Source organism: Bidens hawaiensis, unplaced genomic scaffold (genome assembly GCF_021521415.1).
Source record: "Bidens hawaiensis isolate Kalapana, Puna unplaced genomic scaffold, B.hawaiensis_p1.1 tig00419406_1, whole genome shotgun sequence".
In the NCBI taxonomy this organism is placed as follows: domain Eukaryota; kingdom Viridiplantae; phylum Streptophyta; class Magnoliopsida; order Asterales; family Asteraceae; genus Bidens; species Bidens hawaiensis.
In genome coordinates, this window is record NW_027504851.1 from 207,350 (window position 1) to 230,704 (window position 23,355).

The 23,355-nt window shown below is 35.1% G+C and overlaps 2 protein-coding genes and 1 pseudogene across 3 annotated transcripts; all 3 read left to right on the forward strand.

Annotated features, from left to right (window-relative positions):
• Positions 1 to 1,356: 1,356 nt before the first annotated feature.
• LOC143608696 (transportin MOS14-like) lies at positions 1,357 to 8,129 on the forward strand. The gene is made up of 27 exons (XM_077083662.1): positions 1,357 to 1,482; positions 2,647 to 2,724; positions 2,855 to 2,917; positions 2,997 to 3,044; positions 3,111 to 3,257; positions 3,334 to 3,465; positions 4,073 to 4,113; positions 4,218 to 4,309; positions 4,399 to 4,526; positions 4,592 to 4,667; positions 4,761 to 4,881; positions 4,953 to 5,052; positions 5,138 to 5,219; positions 5,295 to 5,377; positions 5,529 to 5,648; positions 5,728 to 5,779; positions 5,871 to 6,026; positions 6,107 to 6,230; positions 6,302 to 6,383; positions 6,470 to 6,558; positions 6,631 to 6,705; positions 6,775 to 6,829; positions 6,923 to 7,042; positions 7,103 to 7,195; positions 7,273 to 7,418; positions 7,512 to 7,689; positions 7,756 to 8,129. Exons 1-27 carry the CDS (start codon positions 1,357 to 1,359, stop codon positions 8,032 to 8,034), a joined length of 2,886 nt encoding a protein of 961 aa, XP_076939777.1. The 3' UTR covers positions 8,035 to 8,129.
• Positions 8,130 to 10,381: 2,252 nt separating this feature from the next.
• LOC143608707 (O-methyltransferase 1, chloroplastic-like) lies at positions 10,382 to 12,987 on the forward strand (annotated as a pseudogene). Its single transcript, XR_013149311.1, has 7 exons — positions 10,382 to 10,574; positions 10,680 to 10,834; positions 10,905 to 11,025; positions 11,095 to 11,219; positions 11,891 to 12,019; positions 12,620 to 12,784; positions 12,864 to 12,987. The product of XR_013149311.1 is annotated as an O-methyltransferase 1, chloroplastic-like (transcript).
• A 7,430-nt stretch (positions 12,988 to 20,417) lies between these two features.
• Positions 20,418 to 22,599, forward strand: LOC143608702 (serine/threonine-protein kinase AtPK1/AtPK6-like). Its single transcript, XM_077083668.1, has 6 exons — positions 20,418 to 20,969; positions 21,518 to 21,600; positions 21,679 to 21,799; positions 21,871 to 22,044; positions 22,122 to 22,229; positions 22,312 to 22,599. The coding sequence occupies exons 1-6, from the start codon at positions 20,418 to 20,420 to the stop codon at positions 22,597 to 22,599; spliced, it is 1,326 nt and encodes a 441-aa protein (XP_076939783.1).
• The last annotated feature ends 756 nt before the right edge of the window (positions 22,600 to 23,355 follow it).

Here is a 23,355-nt window from a genome sequence, read left to right on the forward strand (position 1 = left end):
CTTATGCTACACAAATGTTCATTTGGATTTTGGAACTCGGTAGGTCCAAAATTTTTTTGTAAGGCGTGAACAAGTTCTTCCCAAAATTCTACAATTTGATTAGTGGAAAGCCACGAATAAAGATCTAGAGCATCTCCTTCCAAGTGCAAGGAGGCGACATCTATTTTTTCGTCTTCTGGTACATTATAATAACGGAAATATTTTTCAGCCTTGAGAATCCAGCCCCGAGGATCCCTTTCACTAAAGGTAGGGAAATCGATTTTATTATACGGAAGATACCTGTGATGATGACCAGATGATTCCCCTTCATCATACCTTCCTGAACTGCCATTCGATCTGTCTTTGTAGTTTGATTGTGGTTTGAGGCTGCTACATCCTTCTGTAATGTATCTAATGATTCTAATTTCGATGCTATAGCGGCTAATTGTGTAGCAACCGCATCTGGTGGGTTGCTATCGCTTGAAATGCCCCGAGTTTGTACCATCGTATTTCCCGGCAATGAAACCGATGATAGAAACTAGAAAATAAAGTAGGCTAATTTATTGAATTGAAATGATAAGCCAATTCAAGAAGGCTAATCTCCAGTACAATACCACATGAAAAACTTCATATACCAGAACAAGAACAAAACATAACGTAGCCTGCTATTAAACTTGTTAATTGGTGTGTTAACTGCTCCTGAAATTAGGGTTGCTAACTTCTCTTAACCATTCAATTGTCCCGCTATTTTTATGACCCAGTGGATCGACCCACAACCCGAAAATGGATTTAAATTGACCCCGATCCAAGTCTTTGTTCTGATTATTTTTCTTTTGTACACTTGGAGTTGGTTCGTATCAGTCATACTTACATACGACATTTCAATCATGCCCGTAAGAACCTAATATTATATTTTCAATGGGTATTATGATTTGCTTCTATGGCTTTTTGTTTCAAAAGTATGTTACAGATTTACGACTCTCTTGTTTCAAGTATGTCATGAATTTGTGGTTTTTTGTTTCAAACATGTTATGAAATATGCATTATTAAGACTTTTATAACTGTTTGAAAATTTTGTTTCATTACACAGTATTATTCATTGTGTCCCTTAGCAAATCTAAACATGTTAATCTATTATTTTCGTGGTCGTGTTTAGTAAACATAAAATAACCCGACCCAACCCGGCCCTTAGGAAAATTTGAGCTTGACGATTGACCGATTATCAAAGACGGAAACACACACACACACACACACACAGACCAGATCTACACGACGGCTGATAATTAAATTACTTACTTCATTCTTCTCCCAACTGCAACAACCAACACACAAATTATACATTTTGTAAAACCTAGAAGATTCCAATTGAATTGATTGATGACGTCTCACGAGAACATTGTGAAGGAAGCCTTGAACGCACTTTATCATCATCCAGACGACGCCGTTCGATCCCAAGCCGATCAGTGGCTTCAAAACTTCCAACGCACACTCGATGCTTGGCAGGTTCACTTCACTTCACTTCAATCTCTATTTTCAATTTAATTGCTAATTAATAAGTATTCAATCTGCATCTAATAGTTTTTAAATAATCACTTAGGTTTTGCTTAAATATAATAATTTCATGTTAACAGGTATTCAGTCTGTATTGATTTGATTAATTAATGACTTTGTAAGTATTAATCACTTAGGTTTAGGTCAAATTTTGATTGAAGTTAAGGCTAGAAGCTTTAAGTTTTACATGTTAATTATAAGCTTTTACTGTTGCTTAGCAGAGTCCTGTGGTTGGTTAAAGCATAATCAGATTAGTTAACATTTTTGACATGTGCCTGACAATAATAATCCTAGATTAGTTAAAATTCATAGTTGTTGCGTAAGGCGCAAAGCGTGACCCTTGGGCCTAGGCGCAAGGTGTTGGGGAAGTTTTGTGATAAACGCGTGACGATCAGAGCGTATATGTGGGATTAGGGTTGGAAACTGTCAGTTACAATTATCCACTATATTTGCCCCCAGTTTTAATTACAAATTTAATATGTGACGATTCCGAATATTAAGATTCTAATGAATTTTAATGAAGCGGCTATTGCCAAAATAAAAAATTTTCCTGGACCCTGCCAAGGGGGCGTTGCTCCCTTGGATCCCCTATTGCCCCTAAGAACTATAATAAACTCAAACACGCATGCGTCTTGCACCTCCTGACTTGGTCGATGATTCACATTGGTCAACAAGTCAATCCAGTTTAACTCAAGGCGATTAAAAATCAGGGGCCTGAGATAAGCAAGACACATAGCATAAACATACATTTTGGGGGGGGGGGGATTTTAGACATGTTTTAGGACATTTTTTATGCTTCAGACCAGTTTGCCAGAGGTTGCAAAATTTAACCTGAATTTTTAGGATTTTGCCACGTTTCTCTCACATAGTCACATCATGACATAAGTAAGCAGTTCTTATTGTATTAGCCAAAACCTCGCTAGGCCCAAATCTCGTCTGAAGGTCGCCAAAGGGCCTGAATGGCAACAAGGCGCTCTTCTTGTGCTTCGCCTTGGCTGAGGGCCTAGGCGCACGCCCGAAGGGCTTTTAACAACATGGGATCTGTTCATATTTTATTTTAACTTGTCAACTAAAGTTAAAACAAAAATAAGTTAACATTTATTCAATTTTCTGTAGGTTTCTGATAATTTGCTTCATGATGCAAGTAGCAACGTAGAGACTCTAATTTTTTGCTCACAAACTCTCAGAAGCAAGGTAATATAATTTCATTCATCTTTACTTGCCCTTTTTAATCATGTAAGGTAGTTTTATATACTATTTTCAAACTTTATCTTTTAAGTTTTCACTTCTAACTTTCATAGTAAATATTTATCTACGGTAATAGGTGCAACGAGATTTTGAAGAATTGCCTTCTGAAGCGTTTCGTCCACTACGTGATTCATTAAACGTGAGTCAACATCTCTACCTTTACTTTTATTAAATATTTAAATGGTTTGGTTTGACGGTGTTTTAAATTTCAACTGCAGAACCTATTGAAAAAATTTCACAAGGGCCCACCTAAAGTTAGAACACAGGTAATGTCAACAACTTGTTATTACATAAGCACACACACTGTGTGCTGACTTGCATGTGTTATATAGATTAGTCTTGCTGTTGCTGCATTGGCTGTTCAAGTTTCTGCTGAAGATTGGGGAGATGGTGGCATAATGAATTGGCTTAGAGATGAAATGAATTCACATCCTGATATTGTTCCAAGTTTCTTGGAACTACTCAGAGTCTTACCAGAGGTACACACATACTTCTATCTAGAAATTTTAATGTCATAAAGGCTATTATCAGATTTTAATGTATATTTGAAATCAGGAAGTTTTTAATTACAAGATAGCCGCGCGTCCTGATAGACGCCGGAAATTTGAAGATGAGCTTGTTTCTACAATGGATGTTGCTCTTGGTATTTTGAGTGCATGCTTAAATATTCCAGAATTAAAAGAACAGGTGAGATTTTGTCTGATTTTTTAATTTTTTATGTTTTTTCTTTTCATTAAGTAACATTTTTTCATCCTTAGCATTAATGTTTTCATAAGCCTAAATGTTTATGCCTTTCATTTTGGTCCTTTGGACTTTTATTTGCATTGATTTTGGTCTAAACTTGATACGTTAGTGTTATAGCTAATATAATGTATGTTAATGTGCTTTTTGTATGAGTTATGGTTTATAAACAATTTAAAAGTTGTTTACAAAAGAAGCGCGCCTTGCTTTTTTAAACATAGGAGATTCTGGTAAACTGTGATAACTTCCAAACAATCATATGTTCCTTTTACCATCAATCTAGTCTATATTGTCACTACTAATCTTGCATTCATATTGTCCATTGAAAGCCATTATATTCATTTTACACATCAAACATTCATGATTTTTATTTCTTGGTCTTATTGCTCATTTCCACTGATCATAATTCTACATTTGTTCTAACTTTTGCTATTCTTTGCAATTAAACCGCCCACTATATTCTTTAGTTGTAAATCGTTAAGTGACTTGTTTCTTATCACCTTTTGTTTTTGTTATGTGACATTCTAAGTTCTAACCATAAAATGGCATTCAGGCTTTGGAGGCTTTTGCATCTTGGCTTCGGCTAAGGCATAGGTACATTTGTTTTTGATTATCCCAACTATCGTTATTATTATAATCATAATTGTTTGTTTATATTCTTTTGTTTGAGTGTGTGGTGTTGATTATGTTGCTTACAGGATCCCTGCATCTGTTCTTGCTACACACTCATTGGTGCTAACAGCTCTCGCCAGCTTAACTTCTGATGTGCTTTCAGAGGCAGCTGTAAATGGTATTATACAACAAATTAGCAAAATACACATTATTTTACATGTGCTTGTTGAGTTGATGGTTCACTTGTTTCTAATGTTATATTTGCAGTCATTTCTGAACTAATACATTACACGTCAGCAAGAAATTCGGATGGGTTTTCTGTTCAGATGCCGTTAATTCAAATTATTGTGCCTCAAGTTATGAATCTGAAGCCACAACTTAGAGATTCTTCAAAGGTACCTGTTTTTTCATGTTGATTCATTTTCTTGTTAATTCAATTTTTTTTACAAATTTGGTTTAGGACGAGGAAGATGTTAAGGCCATTGCTCGGTTATTTGCTGATATGGGTGATTCCTATGTTGAATTGATTGCAACTGGTATGATACTTGATTATTCCTTCTAGATGTTGAAAAATTAATTTACTCATTTTGCCTTATAACTTTAATTTTAACATTTGACTTTATTTACAGGTTCAGACGAATCCATGATGATTGTTCATGCATTACTAGAAGTTGCTTCACATCCAGAATATGATATTGCTTCCATGACATTTAATTTCTGGCACAATCTTCAAATTTGCTTGATAGAAAGGTGAGCGCTTTTTTCATCTTCTCACCATTTTTTAACACCAAACCTTTGCTACAAATATTATTATTTTGCAGGGAATCATATGCATCACTTGGTAATGAATCATTAATTGAGGCCGAGAGAAACAGACGGGTGCAGGTTTTTCGTTCATCATATGAAACACTTGTGTCCCTGGTGAGTTATTTAAAAAAAATATCTTTCTATATATTTAGTGAGAAATATATATTTTATAACTACATTGCATTTTTGTTTGTTACAGGTTAGTTGCAGAGTTCAGTATCCTCAGGATTACTCGGAACTTTCAAAAGAGGACCAGAAGGATTTTAAACAGACAAGATATGGTATTCATTTTTGGATTAATATTTCTAAAAGTATTTTAATTGTATTAGTGACATGGTATAGTATTTTATTTGTAGCCGTTGCGGATGTTTTAATTGATGCTGCATTAGTTTTAGGAGGTGAAACAACCCTTAAAATTCTATACATGAAGCTTGTCGAGGTACAATCTTAACATAATCTCAGTAACTTCTTCACAAGCAATTATTTAATCTATGAAATAATGACAGTTACTTAAAGATGTTATTATAAGAAAGGGTTAACCTTTTAATTGACTTATATTAGTTCTGATAGTTTTCAATAATTATTTTTAGGCTCTAAGTGGGCCCCAAAATGGTGATATGATGGATTGGCGACCTTCAGAGGCTCAACTATATTGCATCAGGGCTATTTCAGATCTTGTTCCCGTAACTGAGTCAGAAGTAATGCCCCAGGTAGTCTTTTGACCTCATGTTGACTTTGAAATTTATTTATGCCTAGCCATTTATAACTTGTTCCGATTGATCTGGACAGATTATGTCATTGCTACCAAAACTTCCTCGTCAATCATTACTACTTCAAACAGGTTACATACGCTATTTTTTGCTTTATTCATAACATGATATATAGTTAACAGTTTAACATAGCTATGATTATTGTCATTCTTTATTTTCTAGTATGCTTGACTGTTGGAGCTTATTCTAAATGGCTTGATGCTGCACCAACTGGACTCTCGTTTTTGCCTTCGGTTATTGATGTTCTTGTTGCTGGTATGAGTATGTCTGAAGATTCTGCTGCAGCAGCTGCCTTAGCTTTCAGACACATCTGTTATGGTATATAATAACTTATAATATCATGTATTCGCCCAAAATCCAAAATTGTTAATAACAGAAGATTAATGTTTTTCAATCAGACTGTGGAAAAAAACTGTGCGGATCCATAGACGGGCTTTTTCAAATATATCAAATGGCAATGAGCAGTGAAGGTTCGTTTAAAGTAGCAGCTCAAGATTCTTTACATCTGGTTGAAGCCTTAAGGTACCACTACAATCTTGCAAAATATCAATAGCTTTTGTTTAATTAACGCTCTTATAAGGTTTTTGTTGCAGTATAGTTATCACTGAGCTTCCTCCAGGCCAGGCTAAGAAAGCCCTTGAGGCACTTTGCATACCTGTTGTTGCACCTTTACAGGTTTGACCATTTTGATCTGTTAGAGATAACTCATAACCTGAATTGACCTCTAATAAACCTCTAATTGAGTTATGTGTTTTGAGCAGGAAGTGATCAATCAGGGTCCTTTGGTATTGGGTCAAAAACCTGCACGTGAAATCACTGTTCATATTGACCGACTTGCAAATATATTTAGGTACCAAACCAATATCTTTGTTTAGGTTTTCCACTAGAGCTATAACAATTTGAAATAATGAAACATTTGCAGATATGTAAATAATCCAGAAGCCGTTGCTGATGCAATTCATAGACTTTGGCCACTTTTCAAAGCCATCTTTGATATGTAAGTATTTCTAAACTTATGGCGCGTGTAAGTTTCAAAATACAAATTTATGAATGATGAAATGTGCAGTCGTGCTTGGGACACGCGGACAATGGAATCACTATGTCGGGCCTGTAAACATGCTGTGAGTACTTCAAGCTATATATTTTATTAAGCTATACTTATATTTTATGCTAATATATAATGTTGCATGTAATAAATAAATGGTGTTATGAAGGTGAGAACATCTAAAAGGTTTATGGGAGTTACAATTGGAGCAATGCTTGAAGAGATACAAGGGTTATATAAAGAACACCATCAACCATGTTTCTTATATCTCTCTGGTGAAGTTATAAAGGTACGATTCATCTTTAATCTAATATTTAAAAAGTAATTAAAAAGGTAATTATGCTTGCAGATATTTGGATCTGATCCTTCTTGTGCTGACTACTTGAAAGTGTTGATCGAATCTCTATTTAGCAATACCGCAATTTTGCTTACAAAAATCCAGGTTTAGTTTCATCCCAAAAAAATAAATAAATATTAACAGCTAATATAATATTGAATTCTTTATATAATTGTCTTTAGGACTTCACTTTGCGACCTGATATAGCAGATGATTGTTTTTTGTTGGCATCAAGATGCATCCGGTATTGCCCACATTTACTATTCCCATCTCCTGCATTCCCATTATTAGTGGAATGTTCCATGATTGGAATCACAGTGCAACATAGGTTTATTAATTTGTTTTAAGTTTAATTAATTTAAATACATGGTTTATTGACAATATGTTGCAATAAAAAATATTTAATATTTAATATATGCAGGGAGGCATCAAATTCTATACTAAGTTTCTTATCCGACATATTTGATTTGGGAAAATCGAGTCAAGGACAACCATTTATATCAATACGGGACAGTGTCATTGTGCCACGAGGTGCGAGTCTTACCAGGATATTAATTGCTGCTGCAACCGGGGCTCTCCCAAGTTCAAGACTAGAAACGGTAAAACATTATTACATGTTTCTTTTAACTGTTTTTTCTAATTTATAAAACGTGTCGTTACGATAGGTGGCGTATGCCCTGCTGGCACTATCACGAGCGTATGGGGTTAGAGCTCTAGAGTGGGCTAAGGAAGGTGTGTCTTTAATTCCAGCTACCGCAGCCACGGATATGGAGAAATCAAGATTTTTGCAGGCTTTATCAGATGCAGCATCGGGTGTAGATATCAAAGGTTTGACAAATCCAATTGAAGAGCTTTCAGAGGTGTGTAGACGGAATCGCACGGTTCAAGAGATTGTTCAAGAAGCATTAAGGCCACTTGAGTTGAATATGGTCTATGTATCATAGAGTTATATCATTGGGGGGGAAAAGGTCATTTTTTGTGCCTATACTTCTCTTTGTGAATTACTACAAATTTTCTTTTCTGGGCTTCTTCGGATGGATGGGTGGTGTGGTGTAAAATTGTTGTATTTTTTTTTTGTTGAAAATTTTGGTTGAGGCTTTGTTACTTTTGGTTTGATTATGCATTCCATCCTTTCAGTTTCTATGAAAATGGACCCGTATATGTTTTTTTAAATTAGGAAATTTTTGTTTTTTTTTTTGGTTTTATATATTGTTTTGTAATTAATTTAATTTTAAAAGAAAGTTTAATTGTTGAATGTGGGAAGAATGATGAAAACGGAGAAAGAGAAAAAAATTGATGTGACATTTGAGGAAATATGGAAAAAATAATTTTCCACACAAATCTAATTCTAAGTAATTTAAGAAAAGATCACGTAGCAGTCCGGATAATTCTTTAAAGTGATTGAAACATTAATATTTTTTAAGAGCCAACTAAAAAGTATATGTTATAAATGGTAGGCAAAGCTAGCCATGATATTTACAGCCACCAAAACACACATTACAAGTTAAAATCCTGTTACCCACCCACCCTCTCACGAGAAACTATCCTTTGACCGATTCTTGAGCCAAGAGACTTGAACTCCCCCCACCAAATTGTTCTAGTTTCCACAAAGCCCATACCGTCACCAAATAAACAAACCGCAAGGAATTTAGACCATAATGAAATAATATGCTATGCTCCACCATCCCCACATATTATTATTATTATGATTGCCCTAGATAGATATTATTAAATACTAATTTTGGATTTCAAAATCCACACAATTTGACTTTGATTATTGCACAATTGTTCAACAATTACAGCCACATACAGTTGACTGTTTTGTCTAAAAACTTTAATGCCCAAATTCTATCAATCGTTTGATTCCGGTTTTTCTAGGCATTATAATTCCATCAAATTTTCAACATGAATGAATGAGTGAAAGTATAAAACATGGAAATCGAATACCGGTTTAGTCTATAATTACATACAATTTAGTAACCCTTTGTATAATCACAAAAGGAAGAAAAAAAGAGACTAAAACAAATCAGATTAAAAAAAAAAAAAAAGAATACATATGCATATATGAAACAAAGAAATCTGCATTATTTCATAAAAGAAGCTCTGCACTATGCAAGTAAAAGAAAACTGATAAAAAATGAAACTATGTATGTTGTATATGAAATAACGTTCCTCCACTATATTCATAAATTGCTCTTACATACTAAACAATATCTCTTTTCTACTTACTTACACTTGCAGATATTTTATAGACGTCATCAAAGATGAGGTTTCATAGGATTTGTCTAGCAAACCTGTTATTCACCATCATTCATCCGTTAACAAGAACGTTTCACTAAGCTTTAGATAGCGAATAAATCTCCAACAGACCTCTACCGGGTAAATAAAAATTGTCATCATCATCATCATCATCATCATCATCATCATCGTACTCAGTATATCCCACCAATAGCAATGCTATGGTAGGGTCTGAGGAGGGTAAGATGTAGACAGTCTTACCTCTATCCCATAGGGATAGAGAGGCTGCTTCCGGTGAGACCCCCGGCTCGATAGTAGTTTTGCATCAAGCCTTGGACATAAGGCACATAGCACTCAATCATCGGGACACCGGCTGATCGGTGCATGTGCCCTTGTCTTTCGGCTATCAACGCCACCACATGATGCCTGATTAACCTTCCGCCACTTTTAACGTTATTTTCACGAGATTAGTAAAATAACGTCAAAATTAGTGCAATTTTACTTTTGCCCACCCGAGGGTTCACGCATATATACATTATATGCGCGCACCGCAAGCAGGGCGATAAATAAAAATTGTGATATATATAAATATTATAGATTTTATGTTTTAACAAGATATATGATGTTTAAACTTCAAAGCTTCTCAGTGATGTTGAAGCATTGCCTATTATCGAAATAACATATTCTCAGTATTTTAAAACATGCATGAAATACATTTCATTGTTTTGGCATCCGAATCTTGAAGGATGCCATTCAATATGGTATATTATACTAAATTAATGTATTAGTTTCATATATCATTAAATCGTATTTTTTTACTTTCATATAAGGAAATCTAAAAGAAAAATCTATTGAAAAACTCACAATGTTATCAAGAACTCACGGGCATTTATATGTTGAATTCCAACAATATGATAACCCTACATTAATACCAAAATTGTTGAATCCAATGTTGCAGAAAGAATGCCAGGAACAGGACAGTATTATCAAGGTTTATGCAACTGAATTCCCCTTTGTCAGTTAACCAGATAGCAAACAGATTATCAAGCTCTCATGGTACGAGCACCAGCAATTCCTGTTATCATTCAATCACCCTTTCCTGTTTCAAATCAAACAAAGTGCAGAAATTACCACTTCAAAATTACAGCTAAAAACAACTTCCACCAAGACAACAGCCACGACCACCCTTTCTTTCAATCCGCTATCACTCGCGCTTTCTATCGTTTCCAAGAATCCCTCCGACCAGGTATCACACACGCACCTCTTAAACGCACTTCGTCGAACGCCTTGTAAACACTCATTTTTCCTACACCTGTTTTCAGTTCGTTTAATTTTGGGCTTTGTAATGCAGAGCCTCTTTTCGTCGATCCCTACGCTGGCTGCTTTGCACCTACTAACCTTGAGTTAGAAAATTTGGATCAGAAGTTACACCATTACTGCATTGGCACTAGATTTATCGATGACCAGTTGCTTAGCGCAACTAAGGGCGCTGATGGAGCTAAACAGGTATATTCAATCCTTAAAAACTTGCTGCTTAATTTACTAAATCATGAAGCTTTCTGGTGCGTGTCTGCAGGTTGTTGTATTTACAGATGGAATGGAGACTAGGGCTTATCGACTCAAATGGCCTTCAGCAACTGTAATCTATGACGTCTCACCGCAAGCAGTGTTTAAGACAGCATCTCAAAAGCTCCAAGGTTTGTAACTTCCAGTGAAATTCTCACTACATTATTGAATCTGATTCTAAAAAATCAAGAAATTGCTAGATGTCGGTGCTAAAATTCCAAGAAGCTGCCTGCTTCGTCATGTTCCTATGGAGTCCACTGATATACAACAGCTTTTATGTGATAAAGGATTTAATGGTAGCAGGCCAAGTATATGGGTGTTCCAGGTGAACAAACATCTCATTTCTTCATTTTTGTAACGTTTTCTTGCATTCTCGATTCTTGATTTTGTCATATTTTTCTCACAACAAGTAGATGAGATGTGGAATAAATCCTGTAAACGAACCGAACAAACACAACAACTAATCAGACAAATATTCGTGTTCATGTTTGTTCGTTTAAAAAGCGAACATGTACGTGCTCGTTCATTTAAAATCTAAACGAACAGTTCACGAACATCAATGAACATAATTGGACAAAGGGAAACGGAACATAAATGAACGTATATGAACAAATGTAAACAAACATAAATGAGCACAAATGGACAAATATAAAACGTTAAGCAGATGATTCATCTAAATTTTCATCCAAAAATGAACATAAATGGACATACATAAACGAATGTTCACGAACTTAAATGAGCGAACGAAACATGTGTTTATGTTCGTTCGTTTAATTAAATGAACACAAACTTTATGTTCATGTTCATGTTCGTTCATTTATTAAATGAACGGAACCCCCCCCCCCCCCCATCCCGAACTGTTCACAGACAGTTCACTGAACGTTCGGTTACAGGCCCAGGAATAACGTGTTTACTAATTGGAGCTTCGTGTAAACGAGACTTGTAAATTGAAAAAGTTAATCGTCCTAACGAACATCTTACTTGTTTGGTCTGTAGGGATTTCCAGTCACAAATTTAGCTAGGTTTAAAGAGACTCTTGTTATGGTTAGTAGTTTAGCCATGAAGGGATGATTGTTCTTGGGTGAATTTCCAGTGTGGCTGACTGAAACGCAAGTGGGGATCAAGGTTAGTGCATTCTCTTTATCTGATATCCGTTTTTACTAGAGGTGACAAGATTGGAGGGTCAACATATGTTCTGATTGAATCATCTAATTCTCTAATTCGGGTCAAGTGGTCAACTGGTCAGCCCGGTTGTGGTTCAGGTCCTTGAAAGAAACACACACACTAACACACTTTTTGAACGTGAGTTCTGATGTATTTCTTTAACTTCAAAAGAGCAAAACTACTCCTATTTATGTTACCAAACCAAATAAAATACATGTGCAGAAAATAGAAGATCATGGCCACCGTGATCGCTTTTCTTTAGAAACAAACCAACGTCCACTTCAATTACTTCCACATAAATCGGTCAATACTAGACCACTTTACTATAAACCTTTACTTGTTCAATGACCCATTTACATGGCCCGTGACCCGTTCGTGTGGCCCGTGAACGAACCTGATTAACCCAACACGTTATTGAATATTGAGTTTTCTTAAATAATGACGTGTATAGAAACGATATCACTACAATAACATTTGACAAGGTTTTTTGCAATTGAAAATGGACTTTGGGCAACTTTCAACTCAGCCCAACTCGACCATTTTAATGGGTTTTTTTTACAGTCTACTGTGGAGAAGTGGATGGATGATATATTCATGAGCTATGGCTTTCGGGTGTGAATAATAGGGTATGACGAGGCTGCAAAAAACCTTGGTCAAAAGCATGTTGTTGGAGACTCGGATTGCGTGCTTTTTGTTGCAGAACACCTGAGATTTTCTGACGCTGAGGTGAGAATACTTTAATTCAAAATAATACGCGAGTGCTAAAAACATGTAAGTTTTAACATTAGAATTTACAAATGAACAGATGGAGATTTGGAGGAGAGAATTCCAGAGGGTGGAGGAAGAAGGTGATGAAGATGGATTTGAGGAGCTCTAACCAATTCAAACACATAATTCTTGGTTAGTGTATTTTGCAGCCACCATAGATGGCATTTATCAGTCTTTGTTATATTATATAAAAATTACATTCACCCTGTTTTGTACCATTAAAACATATCGCGTTACAAATAAATTCAACAAAATTTTCCTTTTGTTTTTCCTTCAACATATATCAAGGAAAGAAGTCTATCAAATTTAATACCTCAGCGAGACCTTATTTCCTGGATAACTATGATTTCGTCATATTCTCAAACGGGTATGCCGGTTGAGGCTTTGACATGTTTTAGATCAATGGTGGTTAATAGTTTTGACTCGAATTGCTACACTTGTGTCAGCGTGTTATCTTCTTGTGCCAGTTTAAGTTTTCAAGAACCAGTAAAGAAATTCATTCAAGGAAGTTATAACATTAAAATTACAGAAGAGATTTTCCTAAAGAATGCAAATAAGAAGTTAATAGCTGACGTGGTTGTCATTAAAATATATGCATATATAAACTTTTAAAGTATGTTGAGATGGTAGAAGGGTTCTGAAAAAAAATGTAAATTGCAGTTTACAGATTCTTATGCATACGAATTACAGGAAAAAGTTTAGCTTAAATGTACATCCCTAGTGGCCGGGGAAGATAATCGGGAATTTAGGAGAGGAGGCGGCTGGATGATGAAAACTAGGATGGGTAGCTGTTTTGTTTTTTTTTTAATCTTTTGAGGTTTGGTCATAATTGTCATTTCATCCAAATAACCGTTTGTGCCTTTTGGGTTTCCATTGTGTCTTTTGGCTCCCTTTGTGTCTTTTCAGTTCTTTTGTGTCTTTGGGGCTCCCTTAGTGTCTTTTAAGCTTCTTTGTGTATATCGGGCTTCCTTTGTGACTTTTAAGCTCCATTGTGCCTTTTGGGCCCCGTTTTGTGCCATTTGGGCTTCGTTTTGTGCCTTTTACGCTCCTTTGTGCCTTTTGGGCTCCATTTGTGCCTTTTGGAGGTCCTTTTGTGCCTTTTGTGTCTTTTGGAGTCTGTTTGTTAGGCTCCCTTTGTGCATTTTAAGCTCCTTTGTGCCTTTTGGACCTTTTGGACTTCATGCGTGACTATTAAGCTCCTTTGTGCATTTTGGGCTTTTACATGTTTAATAGTTTTTATGTAAAAGTTTATGAAATTAAAGGACACAATGTAAAATGTGAAAGAGTGTGGGGTTAAATATAAAATTGCTTAGCCTTTCCAAACCCTAAATAATAAAATGCACCGTCAGCCGCTCTCTTCCATCTTCCTTTTTCTGGCCACACTTCTTCCTCTTTTCGGCATAAACTGAACCATCAACGCATGTTTAGGTACAGTTGTTGCGCCGTCTAACCCTAAGAATGGGCTGATTTCGATCGACTGGAGCCGCACACCAGAGCGATCTAGAACACCAAATTCGTTCGTTTGGGCACAACGTACTAGAGCGATTTAGATCGGAGGTGAATTCCGATTGGGTACATTGTGTTCCAATTCAGAATTCGCATGTTTGAGCGAATTTGGTAGCTATGGTTTGAAATCTTAAAAGCATACATATAAAGGACTTGTAGCAAGATCCTACATTGATCTACATATTTGATACCACATTTAGTTATCCGGGGGCGGGGGGGGGGGGGGGGTAGCTAAAATGCTTGAAAAATTATGACATTTTATGGCGAACTCAGATTTGGTATCTTATGATCATATATGAAATTTGAGGTCATTTAGGAAAGTCTAAATATATTATGTGTATTTACAAGGTGAACATGTTAACTTTTTTAAATTAGTCTGTACATTTTCAAGTGTAAGAAATATCTTCTATATTTTAAGAAACGTACAAATCCTTAAATCATTTTGATACACGAGATAGTTTATTTGGACAACGCTCGGGCCATTAGAATGCGTATATGGATCCAATAATACAATGCTTGCGAGAAACATGTTCTAAATGGTAGATAATAAATCTTAGGGTTCCTACTATGATGTTGAACTATCAGATTGTGTATCTTGATGTTTAAAATATTATAAAATGGTTTATTGAGCTATTAACATAATTCACCAGAGATGTGTTAACATATTTTTAAATTTTATGTAATCAAGAATAACATTACAATGATTGATTAAGGAATTAAAGACTCCCTAGACGATGAATAGATCTGATGGCTCATATAATAATTTTTGAAAATCCTTGTAATATGTTTTGAAGCAATAGTAAATGTTTATGTAACCGAACTTGGGAAATAAAGATACCAACTAAATCCCTTATGTTATAAATGAATGTTTTAAGTCAATACTTCATTATTCAAGTAACAAACATTTTCCATTGCATATTAACTCTTAGGAAAATTGTAAATAAATAATCCCATTTTTGTGTATTTGCCGATAATAATCCCATCTTTAAAAATCACTAGTAATGGTCCCACATTTTAATTATTTTTGTCTCACTAGTCCTTCGTTAAAAAAGTACTTAGCGTCGTTATGTTTTTTCCCTAGTTTCAAACCGATGTTTTAAGGCTTTTGATTAGAAGAACGATACGAGTCGATTGATGTAAAACTTATTTCGAAACGGTGATTCAAATGGCTTGATTTTTGTTAATTGGAAATTCAAGCACCCGAATTGAAACACTGTTTCGTCGTTTGGATCACCATTTCGAGATAAGTTTTACATCGGTTGACTCGTAACGTTCTTCCGATCAAAAGCCCTAAACCATCGGTTTGAAACTAGGGAAAAAACATAAAGACGTTAAGTATTTTTTGACGGAGGATTAGAGGTGGCAAATGGGTTGGGTTGGGTTGGGTCGAACGAGTCACGGTCAAAATTGGTTTGGGTCAGAATGGGTCAACTTAAAAAAGGTTGTTTTGGTTTGGGTCATAATAGGTTAGGGTCGGAACGAGTCAGAACGGTTTTTTTTAACGAGAATAGCGGCGAAAACATTTTAGTATTTTTTGATTTTTTGTTTTTTATTTATATTTTGAGTTATAATTTTTTTATTATTTTTTTTTGTATTTTTTTCTAAGGGATTTCCTATTAAGAACAAAAACCCTTCAAAAAAAAAAATTCAAAAATAATAATAAAAAAACCATAACTCAAATTATAAATCAAAAACAAAAAAAGTAAAAAAACTAAAATGTTTCCTTCGTTGTCCTCGTTCCATTAAAAAAAACTAAGAAATCGAACCGAATCCGAAAAGTTGACGGAAATGAAATAAAAAGCCAAAACCGAACAAATCAATCGAAATCAAAAAATCGATAAAAATGAAACTAAAAAACTGAAACCGAACAAAAACGAAACTAAAAAAACGGACACAAACAAAACAAAAACCAGAAACGAGTCCGGAATCGACCAAAAAGAAACCAAAACCCAACCCATCCTGTGTGAAAACTCGTGTTGGCTTGAAACCTGAACCGAACCCGTTCCAATCTCAAACTCGTTTCGTGCCGAAACCTATCTCGTGCGGAAACCTGTTCCGATCCAAAACCTGCCACATTTCCTTAGGACACTAACCCACATCGACCAATTTCTTTGAATATGGTGACCCAATTTGACCCGAAAATTACAAGATGAAATTTCAAATGACCTATTTTGACATGTTTAGTTAAAATCCTTGACCCAAATCAACCCATTTAATTTTTAAAACAACCCATATTAACCCATTTGAAATGGTTTGGGTCAAGATTGCCACCCCTACGGAGGATCAGTGATACAAAAATAGTTAAAAGGTGGGACCATTGCTAGTGATTTTTAAAGGTGGGATTATTATCGGCCAATACACAAAAGGTGGGATTATTTGTTTCCAATTTTCCTAACTCTTAAATAAATAAAGATACTTTTGATCATATTCCTAGGCCCCTGCTCTAATGCCGAGTGTGACATAAACTAGAAGTCTACAAATCGTAAGTATTTCCCACCACAACAGCAGCAAAATGTATAACTTTAAATCCATAAAACACAAGTTATTGAATCATGAATTAACATTTGTTTGGTATTTGATAGATGCCGGATTCAAGATCAGCGGTCTCCCAATGATTAGAATGCAATAAACATATTTAAGAACTTTTACTTCAGCTTTCCTTTAATTTTCATTACTCAAAATCAACCTTAAATACACCACAAATTGTAAACATGCAGAGGGAACTTGAAATACCAAGGAAACATGAATGAAAACAATATATGCAAGGAACAATATGCAGGGTTGCCAGGATGAAACATAGAAAACCCTAATCGAAACTTCTAGCAAAACGAGCATATGAGAAGGATTATAATTGCTTTAAAGTAAGGGATAGGCTGCCTGGTCCAAACGCGGTTGCATGTGCTAATGGATGAGGAGTTATTAATTGACCGACTTGCCTCACCCTGTAATATATAAACCTAGACTTGCCACCAAATATCAATACATCACCTGACTCCAACATAACCTCGGTAAAGTTGCTAGTAGAAATGTGTAGATGATTGGTGAACTCTTTGACTTCTTTAGGATCCTCTAATTATTATAAAAAAAAAAACTTGTTTCCTAGGTAAAGAATACAAAATAGAAAACTATGATCTTTAAGGAATTAAGACTATGAAAATGCGTTCAACTCATTGAACATGGATTTCTTGGACGATGTTACGCTTCACAAGAACTTTCCCAACACGCTGGAGAAGTTGGATTCGAGGGTGTACCTTTTCGGCCCGAACCTCTATTTTAGTAAATGGTGTCCCACAAAAGAGGTTAACATCAAGAAAGGTGCAAGGCACGGGGATGCCATCTCTCCTACATATTTATTCTAGCAATGGAAGCATTGGATGCGTTGATGAAGAAAGCATCGTGTTTGTGACTTTTTTGCAGGGTGCCTAACAAATACGCACCATTTATTTGCCGACGACACCATTTTCATGGGTGAATGGTCTTTAGCAAATCAAATACTTAAGTATTCTCAGTGTGTGCGCTCGTAATGAATGGGCCAATAGTTTACTCATCTATTGTGAATTGTGATGTAGCACGATAGTGTCAAGTAAACTATTGGTGCAAAATCGTACGGTTATTGTTTCTTCAGTTGGAGAGACTCTCGACTAGGTGCCTTTCTCTTCCTCAACTTAATCAAGAAATAAAATTCTCCACACAAATCGTATGGTGTCTTTGGTGATCGAGAAATGATTTCATCCTCAATGGTAAGCCTATTTCTTCTCACAAAATTGTGGAAGAAATAAAGATTATGCAATTTATTTGGATTGTTAATCGTGCAAGTTATCTTCTATAGAGGGCAAGCGGTGTGGCTTGAATCTGACTACTTGATTTGTAATTTGGTGTTTGGAGTTCGTTTTTGTAATATGAAGGTTGGTGTATGCTTTTGTCTAACGTCTCTTTCAGCTTATTATTACAAGCCTTTTGCCACTAAAAAAATTTGTGTATTGATTTCCAGGGTTAGGTTCAAATAAGAAGTTTGATTTTTCTAAGAAGGCTAGGAAGGAGGGTCTAACACTTTAATATCAAAACCTACTTACTTTAATCTCAAAACTCATTTAAATTAATTTCAAAAACCCACTTACATAAAACCCAATTATTTCTTCACTCACTTCTTACAACCACCACCACTCCACCGCCCACTGCCACCACAACCGTCACCCACCGCCACCACCTCGCCGGAAAAGTCTGAAAAAACACAATGGAAAAAACACAATGAAAAAAAAAACAATGATAAAAAACAATAAAAAACACAATTGTATGACACAATATAAATAACACAATAGAAAAAACACAATGAAAAAAAAAACACAATGAAAAATATTATTGTATAACAAAATTTTGTAAAACACAATTCGGTAAAACACAATTTGTAAAAAACCCATTAATTATTTTTATTTTTATATTACAATATGGTACTCATATAAAAGATAAAAAACCACTCGTTATTATGGTGAATTTGTTTTTCAATAAAAACGTCGTAAAAAAAGTTATGAACGTTTTAAAATGATGGGGGAATTTGGCATGTGCCTTGCATGTGGAGAGAGAAAGTTAATAATGTGTTATTCCTTTTATGTCCTTTACCTTGTGTTCACACTTGATTTCCCCCTAAACTAATCTCAACCCTCTATATTCAAAATTAATAGACAAGATTACTTCTTATCCTTCGTACAAAAATTGTACTTCCTATTATAACCTAACCGTTGATTTACATGTAATTTTTGTTGGTAATAGTCTAATAGATAATGTCATTAGCTACTATCGACTTATTTTATTATTTTCCTTAAATCTAATTGTGTAACTTGCGAATAAATATTAAGTTGTCTAGTGAAAAACTCTACCAACACATCTTTTTAACCATTTTTAGTTTTTTATTATTATCGTCCGTCAGATTTAATACATCACAATTTAAAAAGACAAAATCTTATGCAACTTTACATACACATGACAAAAACAAATCTCGAATCTTATATGCCATGCTAAAAGAAATCTCAAATAATAATTCAAACCCCTCCTTTTTCTCCTTACATTCCTTACGTATGTATAAGACAACTAAGGTCTAAAACCAAGCCAATAACTCCTCCTCAGGCCCGGCATCTGCACCTTGATTTGGGGTTGTCAGTTAGAATGAAATCAACCTTAGATCTTTCTTTATGGCTCGTTTGAGACCTGGGGGGGGGGGGGGGGGGGTTGGCGTTCATCTGAGATGGTGGTGGATTGGTGGTGTCGGCTCTCGTCTTAGATAGTTCCATTTGATGTTTTGTTTTTGTGTTGTGGCGGAGTTAGGTGATGTTGTTTATAGGAGATTGTGGTGGTTCGATGGAGATGGGGTAGGATTATTCATCATCATCATCATCATCTTTTATGTAAATAGAAGACGAAGAAGGTAAAAGGACAAATGTACCCCTATGATAACAACGAAAGTAAACGTAGTTATTGATTCAGATGATATTGACAAATATCCGGAAACATGAAGGGTTCATTTGTAAAAAATATAAAAAGAAAATTTTGTTAGAACAAGTGTCACAAAAAAGTAAGAGCCTTCATTCCCATCTCTTTCCATATCTGAAAATTCAAAATTACAATAAAAAGTAAAAACACTATATTTTCTCTTTCATTATGAATTAAATAATATTTCTTTTTATATTTTTATCATTACTTTTTTTCTCTCATTCATTCAAAATCACTTTAAAAAAATATTAAAAATTTTTATAAAAATCTCTTTCATTATATACAAAAAAATCACTATATTTTCTCTCGTATCTATTTATAACTCCTTAGACCACATCTTATATTATAAAAACTCTAGTTAATAAATTTGATGGACGGACATAAAATCTAACGGGCATGAAACAATAACGTGACCAAAAGAATTTATAGCATATTCGTTTAACGGCATATGTACTAGTTACGCTTTTCTGCTGCAATATTTTATTTTCGCTATTCTGGTCAACAAACCCATGTTCTCCTTCAATCACTATTAATTCATTATTATCACTTTTGGATTTGCAACAACTCATAAAATGTAACCTCAACTACGAATCTCATCAACATGTCGTCAACTGCTCAGCACAAGACGTTAGCAAATAAGCTCAACAACCTCACTATCCCGACATCATCGTCCGACCAAGACCTCGACTTCTCCGACGTATTCGGACCAATTTCATCATCATCGTCGTCAACCAATCCTAGTCTTCCACAAATCATCCACAACCGGTCCCACTCCTTCATCGGACCATCTCCTCGTTACACTCTCTCCAAACCACTTACTTTTCACCCAGAAGAATCCGAATCCGAATCGGAATCAGAATCTAAAGTTGTTGTTGAAGAGAAGAGTGAGTTAAATTACAAAATTGGCCCTGGGGATTTTGAGATCATGAGGGTGATTGGTAAAGGGTCTTTTGGGAAAGTGTTTCAGGTTAGAATGAAAATGAAGGGTAAAAGTGTAATTAGTGGTGATCATGAGGATGGGATATTTGCCATGAAGGTTATGAGGAAGGATACTATTATTAAAAACAATCATGTGGATTATATGAAAGCGGAAAGAGATATTCTCACTAAAGTCGTCCATCCCTTCGTCGTTCAGCTTCGTTTTTCTTTTCAGGTGCTCGTGTTTAGCTACTTTTATTCATAGTTGTTAAAATCCCGTTTAGGCGTCGATTAATTGCTAGTCGGTATCCCACCCTAGTCACCGATCAAAATTGAAAATGTTATATATAAAATTTGATATATACATGCATATTTGAAAAATTACATGCAAATTTTAATTCGATTAATCCCTATTAATCGATAGTTCTGGTCCCACTCCCCTACTAGCTCAGCAGCACCTAGATGAGCAAATTCGGTATTGGTACATGTACCGAATTTGGTACCGGTACTGAATCGGTACCAAAGTTTTGAGTTTCGGTACCGGTATTTCCCGAATTTTACCTTCAATACTGGTACCAAGAATTTGCAATTTTCAGGATAGAGATTTTTGGTACCGGTACGGTACCGATTTCATCCCTACTAACGAGTTCTACAACACTGCTTTTATTTGCCTGCTTTTCGTCAATTTCGTTACTTCCATTTGCTCGTTTTTTGTTAATTTCTGTACCTTTATTTTAATCACTGTTATTATGATTTAATTAATTATGTTATGCATGATTACAGACGAAAACAAAGCTGTATTTGATCTTGGATTTTATTAATGGAGGTCATCTTTTCTTTCATTTATACAGACAAGGGATCTTTAGGTACATGTTCAATGTTCATACATCATGGTGTTGATTTATAATGATGTATGATTATTTTTAATATTTGTTTATGGGTAGTGAGGATCAAGCGCGGGTTTATACTGCAGAGATTATATCTGCGGTTTCACATCTTCACGAGAGAGGGATCGTGCATCGAGATCTTAAACCAGAAAACATACTCATGGATGCAGATGGACATGTAAATTATTAATTGTTTTTTTTTAAATATTAATTAAGTGTGACTAAGGTACTTAACGGCTTATTCGTCAGGTTATGCTAACCGATTTTGGTCTGGCGAAGGAGATTGATGAATCGAGCCGATCAAACTCGTTGTGTGGGACCACCGAATACATGGCTCCTGAAATATTATTGTCCAAAGGCCATAATAAAAATGCAGATTGGTGGAGTGTAGGGATACTTTTGTACGAAATGTTAACTGGGAAGGTACAAAATTTATGCGGTTTTTATCTTGAAAAAAATGAGTTTTTATGATTTATGATACTTTTTGTTTCTTCCTCCAGCCACCATTTACACATTCCAACAGAAAGAAACTGCAGGAGAAGATAATAAATGAAAAAGTGAAGTTGTTACCGCGGTTAAGTGGTGAAGCTCACTCTCTGCTTAAAGGAGTAAGTTGAGCTAACCATGATTATGCTTTTGCTTATCTCCTTTAATCATAATACTAATTTGAATTCATATTTTTGTTTTCAGTTGCTGCAAAAGGACCCGGTGTTAAGATTAGGAAGTGGACCTCGTGGCAGTGATGATATTAAAAATCATAAATGGTTTCGAACAATAAACTGGAAGAAATTGGAGTCTAGGGACTTGCAGCCAAAGTTCAAGCCGGATGTGAGCGGTGAAGATTGCACTGAAAATTTTGACAAGTGTTGGACCGCAATGCCCTTGGAGGACTCACCAGCTCCTACACCAACAGCTGGTGAGCATTTTAATGGTTATACCTATGTGGCGCCTAATCCTTGGCTTTCGTCTCCTCGGTAAAGCGATTGGGATGTGAATTCATCCCTAGTTTGTTGATTTTACATGTTGTTGATCTGGATTGTACATGTGCATATGTTTGTTTGATCAAATAAAGCGTCAAATAAATGTGATTTATAGGTTTACTAGCTGTAATGGCTTCTTTTTATAACCTTGTGTTGTCTTGTCAGTGATTGCAAGTGTAAATTGGATAACTAATTGTCTTTGTAACTCTTTTACCATTGCAGACATGGTTAGTGTGATATTATCATGCTTTTGTTTACTTGTATGAAAAGTGTATATATAGAGTAGCATGGTAGGAAATTGCAGAGACTTAAGGAGTTTAAAATAAATAAAAAATAAAAAGACCAAAATACCCACCTTTTTAACACACATAACATGGTTAAGCTTGGAATTGATTGCGGAAACGAAAGAACAAGGACTGAAATCTTAAATTTAAACTATTAGACTGAAATAAGAATAGTTAACAAACCACAAGGATGAGAATCACATTTTACTCTAAAGAGAAACATGAAATAGCATTTGTGATTGATATTTTATCATTTTTATGTAAAGAGATTAACTCAGGTCCTGCTCTTCCCAAGAGCCGAAATCTTTTTGTGTATTTTCAAAGATTCTTTGGGACTACCATGAATAACTCCTAAAATTCTCTTTATATGAAGATGGTACAATCAAATAATCATGAAAGTAATTTTATGAATATAATAATGCAATCACTTTCATATGTTGCTATTGTGAGATTGAAGTGTTATAAAATGC

Excerpts from the sequence above, each read along its gene's own strand:
- LOC143608696 (XM_077083662.1), top strand. The coding sequence starts at position 1,357 with ATGACGTCTCACGAGAACATTGTGAAGGAAGCCTTGAACGCACTTTAT. Across the intron at positions 3,258-3,333 it reads TACTCAGAGTCTTACCAGAG|GAAGTTTTTAATTACAAGAT; the intron begins GTACACACATAC and ends ATTTGAAATCAG. Across the intron at positions 7,043-7,102 it reads TCTCTGGTGAAGTTATAAAG|ATATTTGGATCTGATCCTTC; the intron begins GTACGATTCATC and ends TTATGCTTGCAG.
- LOC143608702 (XM_077083668.1), top strand. The coding sequence starts at position 20,418 with ATGTCGTCAACTGCTCAGCACAAGACGTTAGCAAATAAGCTCAACAAC. Across the intron at positions 20,970-21,517 it reads AGCTTCGTTTTTCTTTTCAG|ACGAAAACAAAGCTGTATTT; the intron begins GTGCTCGTGTTT and ends GCATGATTACAG. Across the intron at positions 21,800-21,870 it reads TCATGGATGCAGATGGACAT|GTTATGCTAACCGATTTTGG; the intron begins GTAAATTATTAA and ends CTTATTCGTCAG.